This window comes from Larimichthys crocea, chromosome VII, assembly GCF_000972845.2.
Source record: "Larimichthys crocea isolate SSNF chromosome VII, L_crocea_2.0, whole genome shotgun sequence".
Taxonomy (NCBI): domain Eukaryota; kingdom Metazoa; phylum Chordata; class Actinopteri; family Sciaenidae; genus Larimichthys; species Larimichthys crocea.
This window is the reverse complement of record NC_040017.1, coordinates 3,684,424-3,702,286: the sequence shown is the minus strand read 5'-3', so window position 1 is coordinate 3,702,286 and position 17,863 is coordinate 3,684,424. Positions and strand designations below refer to the sequence as shown.

At 41.2% G+C, this 17,863-nt stretch overlaps 1 protein-coding gene across 9 annotated transcripts in view; it reads right to left on the bottom strand.

The window, feature by feature from the left end:
• rapgef2b (Rap guanine nucleotide exchange factor 2b) overlaps window positions 1-17,863 on the bottom strand; it is a 100,175-nt gene that overhangs the window by 63,323 nt on the left and 18,989 nt on the right. For all 9 annotated transcript variants that reach the window (XM_027280749.1, XM_027280747.1, XM_027280748.1 and 6 more), the window contains exons 2-3: window positions 9,277-9,347; window positions 6,531-6,587 (exon numbers count right to left, since the gene is read on the bottom strand). In XM_027280749.1, coding sequence (XP_027136550.1) covers window positions 6,531-6,587; window positions 9,277-9,347 — 128 coding nt within the window. The remainder of the gene's footprint in view (window positions 1-6,530; window positions 6,588-9,276; window positions 9,348-17,863) is intronic.

The following is a 17,863-nucleotide window of genomic DNA, read 5'->3' as shown; positions in this document are numbered from 1 at the left end:
CTGCTAAGCTAAGCTAACGAGCTGCTGGCTAGCTTAATATTTACTGTACAGACATGAACGGTATCAATCTTCTCATCTAACTTGAGGCAAGAAAGCACATTTTACAGAATGTTGAACTATTTTTAAAGCACTATTTTGAAACCTGCATAGGTTCACGTATTACTGTTAAGCTTCAGCCAAGTGTGTGAAAACCCGTAATTATCTTTGCTATGGATGCACCGCATCAAATGGATGTTTCTCTATGTGAAGCCTCCGTTTGTCTGTTTGCCAGTTGGCGCTTTGAAGCGTTGCCTCGTCGCACAGATAGAACGTTTTCTCATCGGGCTGAAATCAGACTTTGTACTTGAAGGTGCTTTGGTGTTAATAAGGCAGCGGCTTGTGTGATTATTGCTGAACACTGTCACCTGGTCTAAGCGAGACTTTTTAAATTGAAACCAGACGCAAAAGAAAAACAAACAAAAATCAATGACAAGTCAGACATCAGCAAGGTGGGACTAGTTTTTGCTTACAGAAAGGATGGGTGCACTTACAACACACCCACTCCCACACAGACACACATATTCACACCCGGCGTCACTGTGCTGACCAAGTTTTTTTTTTTTTTCTAATCAGTGAGAACAAAGTCTCACCCCTCCTTCCACCTCCTCCTCCACTTCTCCACACTTTCCTCGCAGAGCTAATGAGGCTGCAGACAGCACACCCTAACACAGTGCAAAATCTCCCTCGTTCCCCCCAATAGCATCCAATCCCCTTCTCCTTCTCCCCCTACTGATCTCCTCTCGCCTCCCTCCAGACTCGTTCCATCCTTTCATGATTCCTCCCTGCGTTCAGAGATGACACGAATAAGATGCTCAATTATTGATTGGTGGGACGCAGTTGCACGGAGAACCTCACGCAGCTGTGGAAAAGGAGATACAACGCCGAAAAAGTAGAAGATCGGAGACTCTTATGTGCCATGACAGCTTGACTGAACTGGGTCATGCGTACAGGAAGCAATCGTTAAACGCTAAACATCATCCAACAAAACCACCCAAGAAGCCTTTAACAGCAAGGGAACTGAGATATATGAGTGCCATAGAGGCGCAAGATGGGGGCACAATGTCATAGGATGGTCAAGACTTGCGTGAAATGAGAATCTACTTTAATAAAATTAAGAATTTTATTTAAGAATTAAATACCCCTTTTGAAGTGGGTCACACTTGATTTTCAGAAAACGGTGAGGTGTGCTCAGACGTTTAAAATTGTCTAATTCCAACAGGGTATACAGTAATTACTTGCCTCAGGGTTTGGACAGGTTTAGGTTGGATAACTGTTTCAACACAAAAGAGGTGTGTGACATTCAGCGAACCAAATTTAAACAAGCAGCTAAAAATATGACCATTTTAAGTAGTTATTGTTCTGATGTTTTCACCATGATACTCTCGAGAGACACTCGATGCCACAATGGTGTGGAGACATTATGAAATAAAGCATTCATAACACTTTTGCAATCGTCCAATTGTTCGAAAAGCAACATTAGAAGCTAAAAAAAGCTCAAGAGGGTGGGTGGGATAGGACTGAGGGTTTACCGGTTCATGTTTGAATACAATGAAGAGTGTGCACAACACCAACATATTGTGTTGGAATGAAATGGAAGTGGTCTTAAACTGTCTGTTGTACCCCTTCGTGAACATTAACCCACCATGGGACATGTTATCAGTCAGTTGTCCTACAATGTTCCATTTTGTCTCTTTTTGTCTTTTCTCAGTTGGTTTGGTCACATTTACATTTGGACTACCTACAAAGGAGTACCTCCAGGCTACATGTATCCCTTTTTGGAAACCACTGCTCTAACAGACCAGACAATAAGGAAAGGATCCAGGGTGACGTGATTTTGAGCACATGGTCATAGTTAGTTCTCTCTGCTCTCTGCCATTTTTTACCAAATTTAATATGCCACCATTCCAGATACTTGTCAAATGACTAATGTCCCATATCAGAACAGTCCATACTGCATGTACTGGAATGTATAATTATATAAGCCAACTGGTCGTTGGGATGTGATGAGTTTTTCAGTTCCCTGTTCCTCTTAGTTTCCTCACCTACCGTCATCTAACATTGTTTTTGAAGTCGTGCGGCTTCACATTGTCACAGGAGCTGCACGAGGGGGACAGCTTTCCAACAGCTGCACAGGAGCATCACTCACTCTGAACTTTAGCCAGAAGGTTAAAACATCACGTCATCTGCAAACTCTTCTTCTTTAGTGCTGTCATCATACAATGCCAATGGTATGGCTCAAAAAATACAATGTCAAATGTACAAAACTCAAAGAACAACAACAAGAGGAGTTGCTACACTTAATTGTTGTAGTGATGGTTGTTAGATGGGTGGCTTAAGTTGCCTCTGTTGCCAAGCAATCAGCTGTTCCTTTTTCTGCTGACATGTCAAGAGACGGTCTCTTGTTCGTCTTCGTCTTTTTCCTGCGTTTTATAATTTCAAAAGATATATAATAATAATTTCAGCACAAAGGTCACACACGGTGGGAAAATGAGACGTGTGTCGAAGGTAAATTTCAATTATGATAACAACACTATGCCTTACAAATAAACAAACAAAGGAAGTGAGCATTAACCTTTAGTTGTTTCAGTAATAGTAGAAAATGATTCATTATGCAATCTGTTCATCATGCTGCCTACTTTAACTGGAAATAAACTGCAGGTAGTTTTCACAGCCCTTCCAGTTCAGCAAACACTGACATAACAGCTTTTAAACAGGCAGCCTTGACTTTTAAATTCAGAAAAATAGAAGAAAAAAAAACAGACTAACTAGACTTCAGTCACATTTTCAGTCCCAAAAAAAAAAAAGGGAAAATCCCCATGGTAACGTCCTCAAATGTCAAGTTTTATCTGACCAACAGCTAAATCCTACAAAGATCAATCTTCTTTTTTTTTTAACTGAATCATTTCACCACTAATTAACTAGAATATTCACAGTATTTTTTCCAATGGCCATAAGTTTATAAATTCAAGCTAATCTCGCTCCTCCACACTATTGCATTGCAGTCAAATGATCAGTATTGAGTTGTCAGTTGGACCACACAGACCAGTGAGAGTCAAGGGTCAAGGGTTGCATTGAAAGAGCTGACATGGAAGAGGTTGAAGGCTGACCAGAAGCTACCAGAGCTTTTCACTAGCCACTGTAAAATGTGCCACGTCAGCCTCCATCTCAGGGGGGGGTGGGAGCTTTAGCGCGATAATCTGTGGATGGTAAATCCTCTCTAAAGGCTCTCACAGTATGGGATGTTTTCATGAGATATTGAGTGTGACCGTGGGTGTGTGCTTGCATGCAGTGTTAGCACTCGAGCAATATAAAGCCCCGGGCAGAAAAAATGAGTACTTTTAAAACTATTACCCTTATCCTTCTGTCATTACTCCAGGCCTGCCAACTGTTAGGGATAGTCGGAGTGAGATTGTAAGTGTGTGGGTTGGGTCATTAACTAGGTCGTTTGTGTGACCGAGTGATTTTATCCAACATCACGGGTGTTTTTAGAAAAAGAAAATAACAAATATGTAGACAGGAATTGGCTGTGTGTAAAATGTTTTTCTGGATGTCATCTTAAATCAAAGGAGGAATGTCCAGAAGGAAGATGGAGAGGTTTCTTGTTTCCACGTCAGTTGAGAGACAGAATCTCATGAGCTTATTGTGAAAATAAAATTGACAACTAAAACAATTAGTCAATTCACAAAGTGTTTGTGTTTCCATTTTCTCAGTTGTAAGTATTTGGTGCACTTTGTGACAGCAAACTACATATTGTGAGGTTTTGGACAGCTGGTCCAAAAAGAGATTTGGAGACAGTTTTGTTTTGTTTTTTTTAGACCAAAAGATTTGCAGCCTCTGCAGATTAATTGATCAGGGGAATAATACTTTATGAATTTGTTTGGCCTACTAAATTCATTCTTCTACCTCTGAAAATATCATCCCTCAAACCTTTGGTTTTTTATCTTTATAAATTCTAACAAAAGTATATGTAGCTTTATTAAAAGCATCTTTCATTTGAAGCCTCATTGAATCTTTACAGTCGTCTGAGATATGTTTCAGTGCATAGGCCATACAATTTTTACAACTTAATAGAGATGCTATCACAATTAAATTCCCCCATTGACTTTTAGAGGCATCGTTCCCCGGCAGATTATTGCCGCTGTTATAAACAGAGCAGGAAATGAAGACAGGCTGTTAAAAGCTTGTGTTTTCACACAAGAAGGTTGATTAAGATCTTGCACAGAAGGAAAGTCAATCTGATCTGCTGCTGTTTAACACCCAGCTCTTATCAGGGAAAGCCCTGACACACATTTATAGGTTCACACATGCACGCAAACAATTGTATTAGGACACAATTATAAAATATGCCTAGACTTCATTGAATCAAAAACACAATAACCTGCTGGGTTTTCATACTTTAGCCTGGAGGTAGATTTAGAAAAATAAAGGCAGTTATACTCTTACACCTCTTTGATATAAGAAGGACACATATGATGCAGGTCAACTGAGCACATCTTCAACCTGCAATGGACCCATTCGTCATGTGAGACTGTTGTCACAGGTTGATCACTGTTAGCAGACACTCCAGTCTGCAGCACAGAGCAGAGAATTGCACATAGTCACATCATTACCAATCACCAATCAAAAAAAATGAATGTTTTAGTTTATCCTTCTCTTCATTAACACACACACTCCCTCTCTCTCGTTTACATGCTTTTTTTTAATCTCTCTTGCTCTCTCTCTCATTCTAGGAGTAAACAAAGCAATGTTCATAAGTCAATATCATTAAATTAATTTCCATACTAATCAGGTTTCTCTGTGGAAACTAATGTCGAGGAACACATTCAAGCCAAAGTCCATCAACAGAGGACGATTGTGCAGGAGCTTCATACATGTCCATGTCGGTCTAAATAGGGTATTAAGAGTCCAGACTAAGTTGTCTACATCTGGATATATTGACATTAAAATTAGTGATTTTAAGAAGGGTTAGAGTTGGAATTGTGGCATCTAGTGTAGGGTTGTGTGGGTGTCACTACATGGCTGCTTCTAGCACAGGTAGAAATACTAACCCAACCTGAAGAGCAATATAACACCAAGTGACTGCACAGCGGTTAGTGTCTTTGTACTCCCTCGTGGCAGGGTTGTACAGCTCTGGAAAGGTCATCGCGGCGGCGATCAGTCTCTCTACACTCTCTATTACAATGCTACGTGGTAAACAAGGTTCTTCTTCCCGCGGGCAACTTCCAGTCTGTTCGCCGCCTTACAGGATCAGTCACCACAGCTTGATGTCCGGCTGCGTTTCTCCAAAAGAAGAGTCTGTTTCCTGCTGCCCCCCGCCCATCACTGCAGGCCTGAATGTACTACCCACATTCAAATAAATAGGCCTGATTTGGTGTGAATGCAGCTTTACACCCACTTATGACTGTGCCTCAGTAGGCTTATGTCATAGTTTTCCAAAAGAGTGCTCTTTATTAACAAAACTACTAAAAATGCAAAGTGAGCTTCTCAGCTATGGGCTGTGTGTGTGTGTGTGTGTGTGTGTGTGTGTGTGTGTGTGTGTGTGTGTGTGTGTGTGTGTGTGTGTGTGTGTGTGTGTGTGTGTGTAGTGGTGAGGGGGCCTGAGGGAATCTTGCTGAAACTGGAGTCTATTATGCGACCAATGCTCAATCTGCATTCCTATTGTTTAATCAGCTCCCACGCCGCCGAGTGGGCTTCTAATGAGGTGTTGACTCTTCCCCATCATCCCCCAACACACACATAGACCCACACAGGCGCACACACACACACACACACAAACATACTGAGGGGATCAGGAGGCAAAGAAGGGACAATGCGTCCTCTCAGGCCCCTTGAGAAGCTGATAGAGTTAATTAACGGACTTAATTCTCACCATGGGTGTTCGGAAGACGTCAACATGTGACAGCAGTCAAACACTCTCCGCTCTCTGCTCACTACAGTTGTGGCAGAAAGGATCCAAACACACTCAGAAGCTGTCAGGAAGCTGTCAATACATCTTAACAATCAGATTAACCCTGCACAGTACGCAGCTAAAGAGAGGAAGCACATAAGCATTAGCACTAGTGACTAGCTTCGCTTTCTCCGCCTGCTTTTAGGAGCTCTTATAACTAGTATTTCATTTAGTCGATTCAGTGCACACTGACTTATTGAATCAGGCTGAAATTAGACTGGAAATCCCACTACAGCGGTGCTGTAGAGTGGCTTGGTGCGACACTGAAACACGCACACCTTCATAAAATGCTTCGTCTGACTGCTTCTGTGCTCTATGGACATTTGTTTCCATTTAAGTCGCCCGGGTAAGCTCTGTTGTGTGTAGACCCAGCATGCCTCAGCTCATCAATAACTCTGAGTAACGCGCCAGGGCCAGAGTGCGCTTTGATCACACAGAATTGAAATACTGTATCATCGGCTGCCTGTAGTTTGTGTTCATCCACTGCTGGAGATGGAAGTATTTCACCAATATCATCAGCGTCCGTGCCAATGCAGGTACTTACTAGTAGAGCACTTCATTGGCCTCGTGTCTCTCGTAACGCACCGTCTCACACATTATCCTGCAGACACAGAGAAGAGAGCAGCGGTCAGAAAATAACAGCAGGAAATATCAACTTTGATGTGTTCAAATATAGGAATAGAGCAAAAAAAAAAAAGGTTAGCCTTGACAACATCTCAGCACTTGACATGACAACATTATTAGATATAATCTAGCTGTGATTTGGGAGTCATTTTAAGATCAAATGTTATCACTTATTCTCGATTTCCTACGTTTTCCCGGAATGACTTTGAGCCATCCTCAGTGACACAGTAAACAGTTGTTCTGCCTCTTCTCCAACCGATTTCTCCAGGTGATTATTTGAGTTTGGTACAAAGAAGCCTTTCAACTTTGAACAACAAAATCTGACGTGTACTGTATTTGTGCTGTTCATTTTGCTGCCAATATCCTGATATGACATGGAAGACGTGGCAAAAATATTAAAATCTTTCATTCTCAGATCTTCCAGCGCCTCTCTTTTAAATGTTCCTAAAATCTCGTGACACTGTAGAATACCATTTTATCATTTTGAATTTAAAAAAAGGACTTATATTCGTAACCTAGCTTTTATTTGGGCTAACGTTACATACATGTTTTCCACCACAAATCATTTTTTCTGTTTGTTTTCTTGTGTTTGCTTGTAGTCTTTTGTGGCGCTGTTGCCAAACATTTCATTTTTTTATTCATTGTCACTTTCATTGTTTGTTGTTGATGACAGTACTGACAAAAGCATGGCAGACACCCATTAACTGCATTATGAGAGTTTTTCAAAGGTCGGATTTGAAGAATTAACCTCTGTGTCACGAGATGTTTATGCCTCTGCTCCCACAACAAGTGTCATTTAACCAGGTCAGATGCACATTTACAGTATCCAGAAAATTAAATGACCTAGTTTATTTTTCTAAATTAGGCACAGGCTCATTTTGTGCTCCTACTTCCTGAGTTTAATAGTGTTGAACATGAACTGTTTTTAAAATAATAAAAATGAGTTTTAATTCAACTCCACATACAAGTGTTTTCCCCACACTGGGATCTTTTATAAAGGCTTTAATCACAGATCTCTGATTTTTGGAATCAAACATTAAGTGCGAAAAAGTAGCATCATCGTCAGGCGTTCTCCAGAGAAGACAAGCGCGTGTCAACATTACAGACAGGCAGCTGTAGTAAACAGTAGCTGATCAAAACACAAAAGGCTTCAAAAATAGCTGGGGGCGGCCGTCATATTGCAGCCCCTGTTGCACGAGTGAAAAAAAACAAAAAACAATCCCGGCTGTAAAAAACAAAGTCGCTGTGAAAAAGTAGAAGAAAAACAACACATTCCTCCCAGATGAAATGAAAAGAACTATAACATAATCCCATAGTTAGTGGGATGTCTGGCTGGCTGGGAGTTTTTTAAGTTGGGAAAACCGATGCTGGCAGGAGTGGTGGTTTGGTCTGTGGGACCACGGGGACATTCCTCACGATCCAAACAGGGAGGAGTGAGAGGGGTTACTGTGGGGTGGGAGGCCTCCGAGGAGTCACACAGTGGAATGTTCCAGCTCACGGGTCATGTACTGCTACATTGTTCCGCCGCCAGTGTAATCCACATGTATGCACACAAGGCATGCTGGGAACAGACTTCTGACATACAGTGTTTGGAAAGTCTCTGCCAGACAGAAAGACTGGAAATGGTGATGGGGGGGGGCAAAACACAAAATCATGTATGGTGAACAAGAACAGCGTGTTCACATCTGGTTTGTTTGGAAAGACAAAAACTTCAGCCTCAAAAGAGGACCTCAAGATATTTACCTCCTATAACCCAATCAGACCTTTGATGGACAGCTTAAAAACTGTTCCAGCAGACCAGGAGACGTCCTCGTTTTGCTTCCATGCATTCGCCGTCAAAACCTGGCGCCTACATTACCCACAATGTAGCTCAACCGCTGACAGTTTGGTCAGAAATGTTTGGTGTGTTGTGCTAGCAGCGGCTAATAGCCTCGAGCTAAGTGACATCATGTGAGGCGGTTTATTAGATTTCATGTGGCTCCCTCTGGAGCCTTTATACAACTTTCTTTGCATATTAGTCTGAAGGCTCGTGTCAATTTCTTCGCATGTCAAGTTCCCTGATTTACCAACAGAGCCCTTTGAAGAACTGATGGAATTAAAACCTCTGTTAATGCCAACCCGACTAGAAGACAAGCCCTGAGTTCAGACATTTCAACACCTCGACATCAGACGTAGGACATCTAAAAAACATGAGCTTACTGCTGTGATTCAGATTTCAGGGTCAAATAGTGTTCAATAGTTTTAACCTGACTTAATTTTTGGTTTCAACTCAAATGAAATTCTTGGGAAAGTGGGAGGCTGTTTCATATCGTGTTCATGTCCACACACTGACAAGAACCAGCAGATGTTACACTTTATCAAGAGACATGAATCACTGCTTAAAATATTGTGTTTGAGACCAATCAGGAAAATATCTTTTTAAGATGTGTCAGTCACTTTGTAGCAGATAACAAATCGAGCCAATGAGCGGCTGCAGGGTCAGACCATTTTCACCAGCATTTGGCTGGCGGCTCGGCATTCATTTTCCACCCCTAGCTAAAAACCGTTGTGGAGCAGACACTGAGGAGTTGTCACTGTGATTTAATTAGCATTTGAAATTTGTGTGATTGGAATATCAAGCTGTTAGTTATGTTAATTAAGCACCGGAAATGTGTGCAGACACTGACCTCAGCTGGTGCTCTCGCAGGTTGGACAAGGCCTCCATCCCGTGGAGATAGGAGTAGACGATCTCCAGGTCCTGAGGAACAGAGGGGGAAAGTGATGTTAGACACAAGGAGCCTCGAGTTAAAGACGTCACAATCCATACTTTTAACGATGTGAAATAATCACGTACAGAGTTTTTCCTCGATTCTTTCCAGCAACTCTCTCTCACTGTAATTGTTCTGATTCACTCTAACCGCTCACCATCAACCTCTTTCCAGCTGCAGCAGGCAGCTGTTTTCAGTGAAGCTAAGGTAGACAGACAAAGCTGGCAGGCAATTAGCTGGTGAACAAAGGAAGCATTTTGTACCTTAAGAGACAGATATGTCTCTGAGACAACTGTTTGCCAACACCGTATTAACTTCATAACATGCTCATTTGTCATATAATGCATCTTGCAGTCATGGATGCAACATTTATAGATTTTAATGACATGATTATAGTCTGTGGGATAATACCAGTTTCCTGTTTCACGATTAGAATGATTCATTTATTATCATTTACAACACGGATGTATAAAAATATTTTTTTTTTATGGTTTTATTTTTGTAGTTGTAGTAAAAATGAAAGAAGCAGGTGCTCTTTGAGGAGACTGCATGCATCTTAAATGGCTTCATACTCCATTTCCAGCTTTGTTGCTGTACGTTTAACTGAAAGCCAGCTCTTAACTCACCACAGCTTCGTTGACTGTGCGGGACAGAAACGCTCTGCAAAGCTGAACCGCAACGTTTTAAAACACGATTAATCGCTGTGCTCATAGTTGCAATGCCAGCAGATGGACAGGAGAATGGTTTAATGTGTGTTGAAATGTAACATCAAAATGAAAAGGCTACAGTTTTAATGTGCAGCCACATGACTGTCAGTGATCCATGACGGGTTTGCCAATAATTATTACTTTCATTATAGATTTTTTTTTATGATGCTAAAAGTGATCAACATTTACTTTATTTTCTCCGTAAGTAATTTTCAGAATTGTTGATTCATTTTCATTCATAAGAAAATCTGCTGCTTTGGGCCAAACGTGCCAACAAAAACACACTCACCCATAGCTGAGTAAGCACTATGTCATTGCACTGAGGCTCAAAATACTGATGGTTCATTCTGCACTGGACAAACCGGCTTCTCATACAACAGAAAATCTTTTTGAGACAGTGACTTAGATTTGTGTGACTGGAACACTGCGATAAAAAGCAATAAAGCACTCCCGCAGAGAAAAAATAAAGGAAGTACACTGCACAACTATAAGCTCTCCATTCTATTACTTCATCAAGTGACCCAGTGAGCGACTCTCAGATTGTTTGGCGTGAATCCAAGCCAGAGGTGAAACAAAGTGGCCCTCTCTGCGAGCTGGCAGCCAGCACAGCTACTCCACTGTCTACTGGTGCACACTGGGGCACTGACTCTGCGTGTGTGTGTGTTGGTGTGAGTTGCTGTGCTGGTTGCAGCTACTGGGATGCCTTTGTCGGCGGCAAATGGAAGTAGATGTGGCGATGGCAGAGCGGAGGGACAACAGAGAGTCTGTGTTAGGACCCCGGCAGACACACACAAACACACACAAAAACACACACAATGCCACCCTGTTTCTACGTTATGTTTTGGAGGGCAGCAATCATAAGCTTATTGAAATGATGATGAAATGTTGACCATGTCGATGGTTCATTAAAGGTAATAAAAAAAAAAAACAGAAGACAATAAATAAAAATTATGAAAGTCTGTAACACTACAAAATATTAAACTTGTTTCTGATGCAATATTCAAAATAAGACATCAAACATGATTTACAAACGGGAGTGTTTGACTGAAAGGACCAGTGTGTAGGATTTAGTAACATCTAGCGGTGCAGTTGCTGACTGCAACCTATAATCACATCACTCTCCTTCCTAATGTGAAGGGGAAACTTCAGGGTCCCCCAAACGTACAAAAAACACTAAAGGCCCTATCTGGAGTCAGCATTTAGTTTGTCCATTCTGGGCTACTGTAGAAACATGGTGGCTGAATATGGTGGACTACTAAGGTAACAAAAACTCAATGATTGTGGTGATTAAACACTAAAGAAAACATAGTTTTGTTGTCATATTTTCTAAACAGAGCCGCATAAATCATATGCACTGCATGTTTAAAGGTGAGTCAAAGGCTGATATAACTTCAGCATGATTCTTTTATACAAATCAAACCTATAACTATATAACTATAACAGATGCATGAGCTGCACGTGACCTCGGATCGACAAAATAAAACAACATTCTAACAACCGTCTGGAAAATAAGCCGAAGTTGAATTCAAAAGCTTTCTTGAGAAGTTGAACGAACCAACATAATAATCATAAAAAGTGCAAAAACTACAGTCTGTTCACACCGCCTGTCTCAAATAAGCATGCAAATCTAATAGTCAACAAATGTGCGACACATCACTGCAAACTATGAATTCATATCCAAACTGTACTCTAAAGCCGCACGGCTGGGTGTTAGTCTTTTTTCTTTATGAATGTGGGTTCGGCCTTTATGAAGTGGAAACAGAGAGAAAGTCGTATTGTCCTCAGGGCTGGCTGGTTACATCACACAGTGATATCCTTACTAACCAGATCCTTATGTTCAAAGTGTCTGTGGTCAGTGAAACTGCACGCACAGGAGCTCAGACACATACTGCCACCTACTGGGCCATCTGGGAACTACCGCCTCAATGAACTGGGTACATTTTGTGTATTGATGTGGAGTAAGTGCCACAACACAACGGCAGCTACGGAGACACTTTTCAACTAAATTGCAAACAATTTAAAATGTCAGATTAATGTAGAAAAGGTTAAGAAATGTATGGAAACTATAGGTCAGCAAGCACTTACCAGAACATGAAGTTATGCATGTGTAGTATACTGTATGTTTTGTTCATTGTTCATTTGTCAATTGATCAGGTACAGACATAAAATTAACTGGCAACTATTTTGATCAATTCATTTATGAAATCAATTTTTGAATTATTCTCTGACATCAGAACTTTTACGTTGACATACCTCCCTCCAGAAGCTGGAAAGGTTCATCTCTCCCACGCGCCACAATTTTTATGAATCATTAACAATGACAGTGCAAGAAACTAATAAAGAAGGGGAAAGTTCAATGTAGGAGAAACAAAGGTCAGCAGGATATCAGCAAACTCGTGGTCATTAATCAACTTGAGTTCAGTTTCACTCCACATATCTCTGCCCTCCTGTCTGAAAAAAAACTATGCTAGGAGTGTTCAACTATTACAGTTTCAGTGCAAACTTTGAACACAGTACAAGTATGTTGAACTCACTCATGGCTTTAGTAAAACTCCCTCTGACATAAAATCTTTACATATGGATGTGAATATAAACATAAAGTGCAGCCAAACAGGACAAAGAGTGTTTTTAAAAACACATTCTAGTGGCACACAGATCAGTTCTGACATGTCGACTGTGATAGGAGCACCAAGTATGCACTAATCCAGCAGAAGGTCACCACTAGGTGGCAGTGTTGCAAGCTTCTTCCCCCCCTCTTCCTCAGTGACATCACAGTGAATGAAACAGCGCCACTCAAACAGCAAGCCTCACAGGGAGAAATATGCAAAACCATCAATTGTGGCTTCAGTCTCAAATATTTCAGATTGACTGTATGGAAAGAATGTAAAGGACCCCATCTTTTCCACTCCCTGGGCCCTACATTTTCCGGTCTGACTTTCTTTTTCTTTTTCTCTGTCTCTTTTTAGACGGAGCCAAACACAATTACCACTAAGAGCACAGGCAGACGATGCAGGACAGTTTTAGGACATGAACAGAATCATCAAATCACAACCGAACCATCAGTTAGTTTTAATTTAGTGCTTTTCTCTCTGTGATTAGTTTGCTTTGGTTCAAACAATTTCACCTTCACTAAAGAAAAGACCTTGCGCATTGACTTTAATTAATTGAACATGGTTTTTATGCTTGTGCCTCTTTGTAGGGAGAACAAAGGAAGAGGGCGTTTGATCTACGCTTTCAGCATCAATAAGGTGCTTCACCATCATTCACATCTTTGGCTGAAAAAAGCAGGACAAACAGAAACAGGAAGGAGATCAGACCATGAGTGGTGGTGGGTAGCTGAATCTAGGACATGCTGATGAAGGATGCATCCAGCCAGAATTCTGCTCATTGTGTGTGCACTGAATAAAGACAAAGCTTGTTCATTTTTTATTTTTTTATTTTTAACTTGCTGGCTTTTGGGCTTTCTGGAACTCCCAGACTAAACCATTAACACCGCCTAATCCTTCCTCTCCAAGCCTCCTTCCAGGAACACAGGTGGCACCCACTGAAGGGAAAACATACCGAGATGCTGCTCTTGATAAAATCCCGTAGACATTTAAAAGTTTTTCGTGCATTACTGCCCGTGGCATTCCTCGCATACCGCTCGACATCCCGTCAATTGAACTCTGTAAACTTCCTTGATGCAACACGTCGTTTCATCGCTTTACACCTTCATTTGTAAGACAGATGGTAGCAGTGCAATGCAGCCAAACGAGTGGAGGCATTTCCTCTCCTCGATACAAATTAAACAATAGCAGGGCTTGTCTTCCACACACACACACACTGACCAAGAAAAGGGCCCGGTGCCAGCCTGTTGCAGCATTGTAGCATTCAGTGGGCAAAAAAGGGGGGGGTCAAGGAAGTGATGTTTTCTCTGCACTGTTTACATTGAGACTTTACGAGAAAACAGAAGTGCCTGAGGTTGCGGTGAAACCAAATAGTTTCACTTGAAGAGATATCGGTGTAGAAAGTGAGATCTGTGACATGAATGCCATGAATGAATAGGGCTGGATATTTTCTGGATTTTTTGATTGGTTTGTCGAGTAGTGAAAAATGCTCGTCGGTTTCCAGTAGCCCGTCAAAAAAAACTTGTTTTGTCCAACCAACAGTCACAACCTGTTACGACCCGACAGGGTCGTAACAGGTTGGCATTAACCAAGGCATTAACCAAGGCATTAACCAAGGACCGACTGCAAGCGCAGGGATTTATTCAATAACACAATTTGAACAACGTAAAGTGAAGTCTTCTTCAAACAACACAATGACTGCCAGGAACGATCACACGCCACACGCAATGAACCACTCGCTGCAAGAACACGCCACAAACCACGAACCACTCGCTGTGGGATCACACCACCACTGAAACACCCGGTAGCCAGTTATAGCCTACCGGTGTTGATCAGCTAATCAGCTGATTGAGGAGGAGAGGGAAAGGGCGGTACCTGAAATCAAAAGGAGCACAAGACAACAAGGCACACCCACCCCGGCACGTAACACAACCCCAGAGATCTTCAGTTTATAATCAAATATATTAGATCCAATAAGCACATGTTCTTGATAAATTCATCGATTATTGTACTGCCAATACTGTAATTTCAGAATTTCTTTCAATAAATTCAACAGTCGACCTACACTTCAGTTAGAAAAGGTCTGTTTCCTTATCTCTTAACACCACAGTGTCTGTTTGCCAGATAGGACGCTTTCTTCTAGTCGCCGTGGCACAAATGGTCAATCCATTTATTCATTTGGCTCTGGCTGAGTGCAGATAGCAGACCACCGCATGCATCTATCACCCACTGTAGACAAACATCAAAGAAAGGGGAGCTTTCAAATACAATGGGACACTGTGGGAGAGCTAACAAAAGAGTCTCAGGTAGGGTGATGAAGGACATTTATGGTGATTTAAGCAGCCTCGGTAACTGATGAATGATCAGACACCGATAGCTCGATGCCTCCACGAGTCTAGTTTGAACCAACAATCATCTTTTTGGTATGAAAATGAATCTGCTGTCTCAAACTACTGCGAAATGAGCATCAGCAGCATCTTCAGAGCAGTGAGTCATGCAGTACTCATCTGATAATGTGTGTCAAGGGATTAAAAACCACACTGCAGGCGATGAGGTTATGCTTTTATGTCATCTAGGAATGGCCGATTAAGTGTTATAATCCAATAAAAGCAGAAGCATGGTGGCTGTTTCAGCAATGCGCTGACCTCGCCGAGTCAGCCAGCAGAGTAAATCAATGATCCTGTCTCCTTTGTTGTCAACATTAGCATCTCCAGCCATCTGCATGTGTGCATTGAAGCCTCATGCTTGTCTAACTACTATAGAGGAATTCCTTCTGTCATGTGACCAGGTTACATGTTTGAAGCAGAGTTGCAGATGACGGTTTCTTTAATGCACAAAAGACAATTTTCTCAACATCAATTTTACCCCACCATCTTGTGAGAGCTCTGTAAGTAAGGTGTTGTTGTGACCGGAAAGAAAGAATCTTCTGCTGCTTTTTGTGGCTGTGATAGCTTCACATTACATTTTGTGGTCATGTTTCAGGTGATAGAGTATACTTGTGGCGTTTTCCTGTGTCGCAAAACATTTCTTGCCAAGTATGTGCTTCTGTCATTCTGCCAACTGTTGCTGATAAATATCAAAAAAAGGCTATTCTGTTTGGAACAGTGATTGCGAAGAAGTTAATCCTCCGGACCTGGAAGGCGGACATTGCACCCACATACGATATGTGGCTAAGAGAATTGTGGAACATGCTTCACCTGGAGAGATTGAGATTGAGATTTGTAATGAAGACAGAGAAGAAATGTTAAAAAAAAAAATGTGGGACCCTGTTCTGCAAATGCTCCAAAGAAAAGACTAGTGTGTCAATGTGGAATACCTGTGACCTTTTATTATGTACATACTAAATGAGCTGATTCTGTTCATGTTCTATTTGTGCGTTTTATTTATATTTGCTTGTTTTATTTTGTTTTCCCTGGGCGTCCTGTGTTTCTTAAATTTTGAAAACAAACATATATATATAAAAAGTCACTGACACTGTGATGCTAACTTCAGACTGTTTATTTTGTTGTTCCTGCAAAGCTTTTTCCATTCACCATGTAACTCACACACTCACTCAGACACACACACACGCCTATGAAATGTCAAATAACGAGAAAATATCCACTACAGGTTCTGAGAGCTCATGTTTTGTGAAACTATAAATCAAAAATCACAGTATTAATACAATTTATCTACTGCTATAACGAGAAAACTACTATTATTAGTGTGGATGCCAAATCAGCACCATTGTTCTTCAAATCTTTATTATTCTTCTTGCACCTAGTTTTTTTTTAACCTAACTACTCCTTCATACTTTGTGCTACAGAAACCATTCAAATAGCACTACGTGCAGCTCATTCAGCACATTGTGGTTTACTAATTCATACCTTTCATACTTTTTAAAATATTGAACTTTTTCCAGGTTCAAATTTACGTTAAAAAATTAATGGCACAACCTTCAAATCTTTCTACAAACCTTCAGCACTTTCAACTTCCACTGCTTCTACACACTTTCAGCTACAGACTATAACACTTTAATACAAAATTTTACTTTTTTTCCAGCATTTCACACTTTATTATACTAGTCTACTGTTTTTCAGCTCATTTCACATTTTTGCATCAGTCATTTTAGCAGAAGGCACCCGCACCACATTTTCCGCAGGAAATGCAGTTTTCTAGTTATCTATTAATGTCTTCAAAATGCCCAGAAGAAGTAAAAAAAAATGCCCATCGTTTTCTTCCTAGACACTTAAGACCAGAGAGTGTGTCTGCCAACTCTACTGCTATTCTTATCAAGCCAACAGAGGGAGGAACAGAAAGGCAGAGAGGGTGAGTGAGAAAGCAGGGTGGCTGCCTACTGTGAGGCATATGTACTTCTGTCAGCACTGCCAGGCAACTTGTAAAGAAGTTGTCTGAGCAGAGTTTTCACACTGAGTAACATTTCACTGGCAAATTTGGGAGAATTTTGATCATTCCTTCTGTCCACGGTGGTGGTCAGAGGCCCTGACATTTGTTGGGTCAAATATGACAAACTGTGGAGCGTGACACACTTTCCATCATCGTCGGCTACATCTTGGTGCTTAAAAACTTTCCATGGTCGGTTTCGAAATGAGAACAGGGCAGTGGAACATTGAAAAGCTGAGCTAAGGGCGCAAAACTTGAAATCACTGATGAAAAGTCATTCATGATGATTAAACATGGTGTTAAGTCTGCAGTATTGACGTACTGCATGTTCCACTTTGCAAGAGACGAGCTGTATCTTCATAGCAGCTCATTACACCATGCCTGTCTAAGATGCTTATGACCTTGATCCCCGGCAGTCAAAGAAGGAATGGTCGTTCTAATCATGGCACTTTGCGTTGGGAGGATTTGTTGTCGTTCTGTTTCAGAAAATAGCTGTGAAAAACACAAATTAATCTGCCGCGACTCGGGAGCTAGGACGACCTAGTTTTATAACAATTGCTCAATTGTCACTGCGGGGTGAGCTTTTAACTCCATGCCTTCATCCTCTGAACGCCACTGTGGTCCCATCAAGGTTGGACTCAAAACAATAACGATGCAGTGTGTGAAAACAGCTCGTTAGTGCCACATCAGAAATCAAATGATAGTTCATGTTTGGAAAACCTGTTGACATGTGGAGTGGAATCTTCCAAACATATTTCTGTCACCTCCTGTTATGTGACGTGTATTTATTAATAAATCCAGTCATTGGGT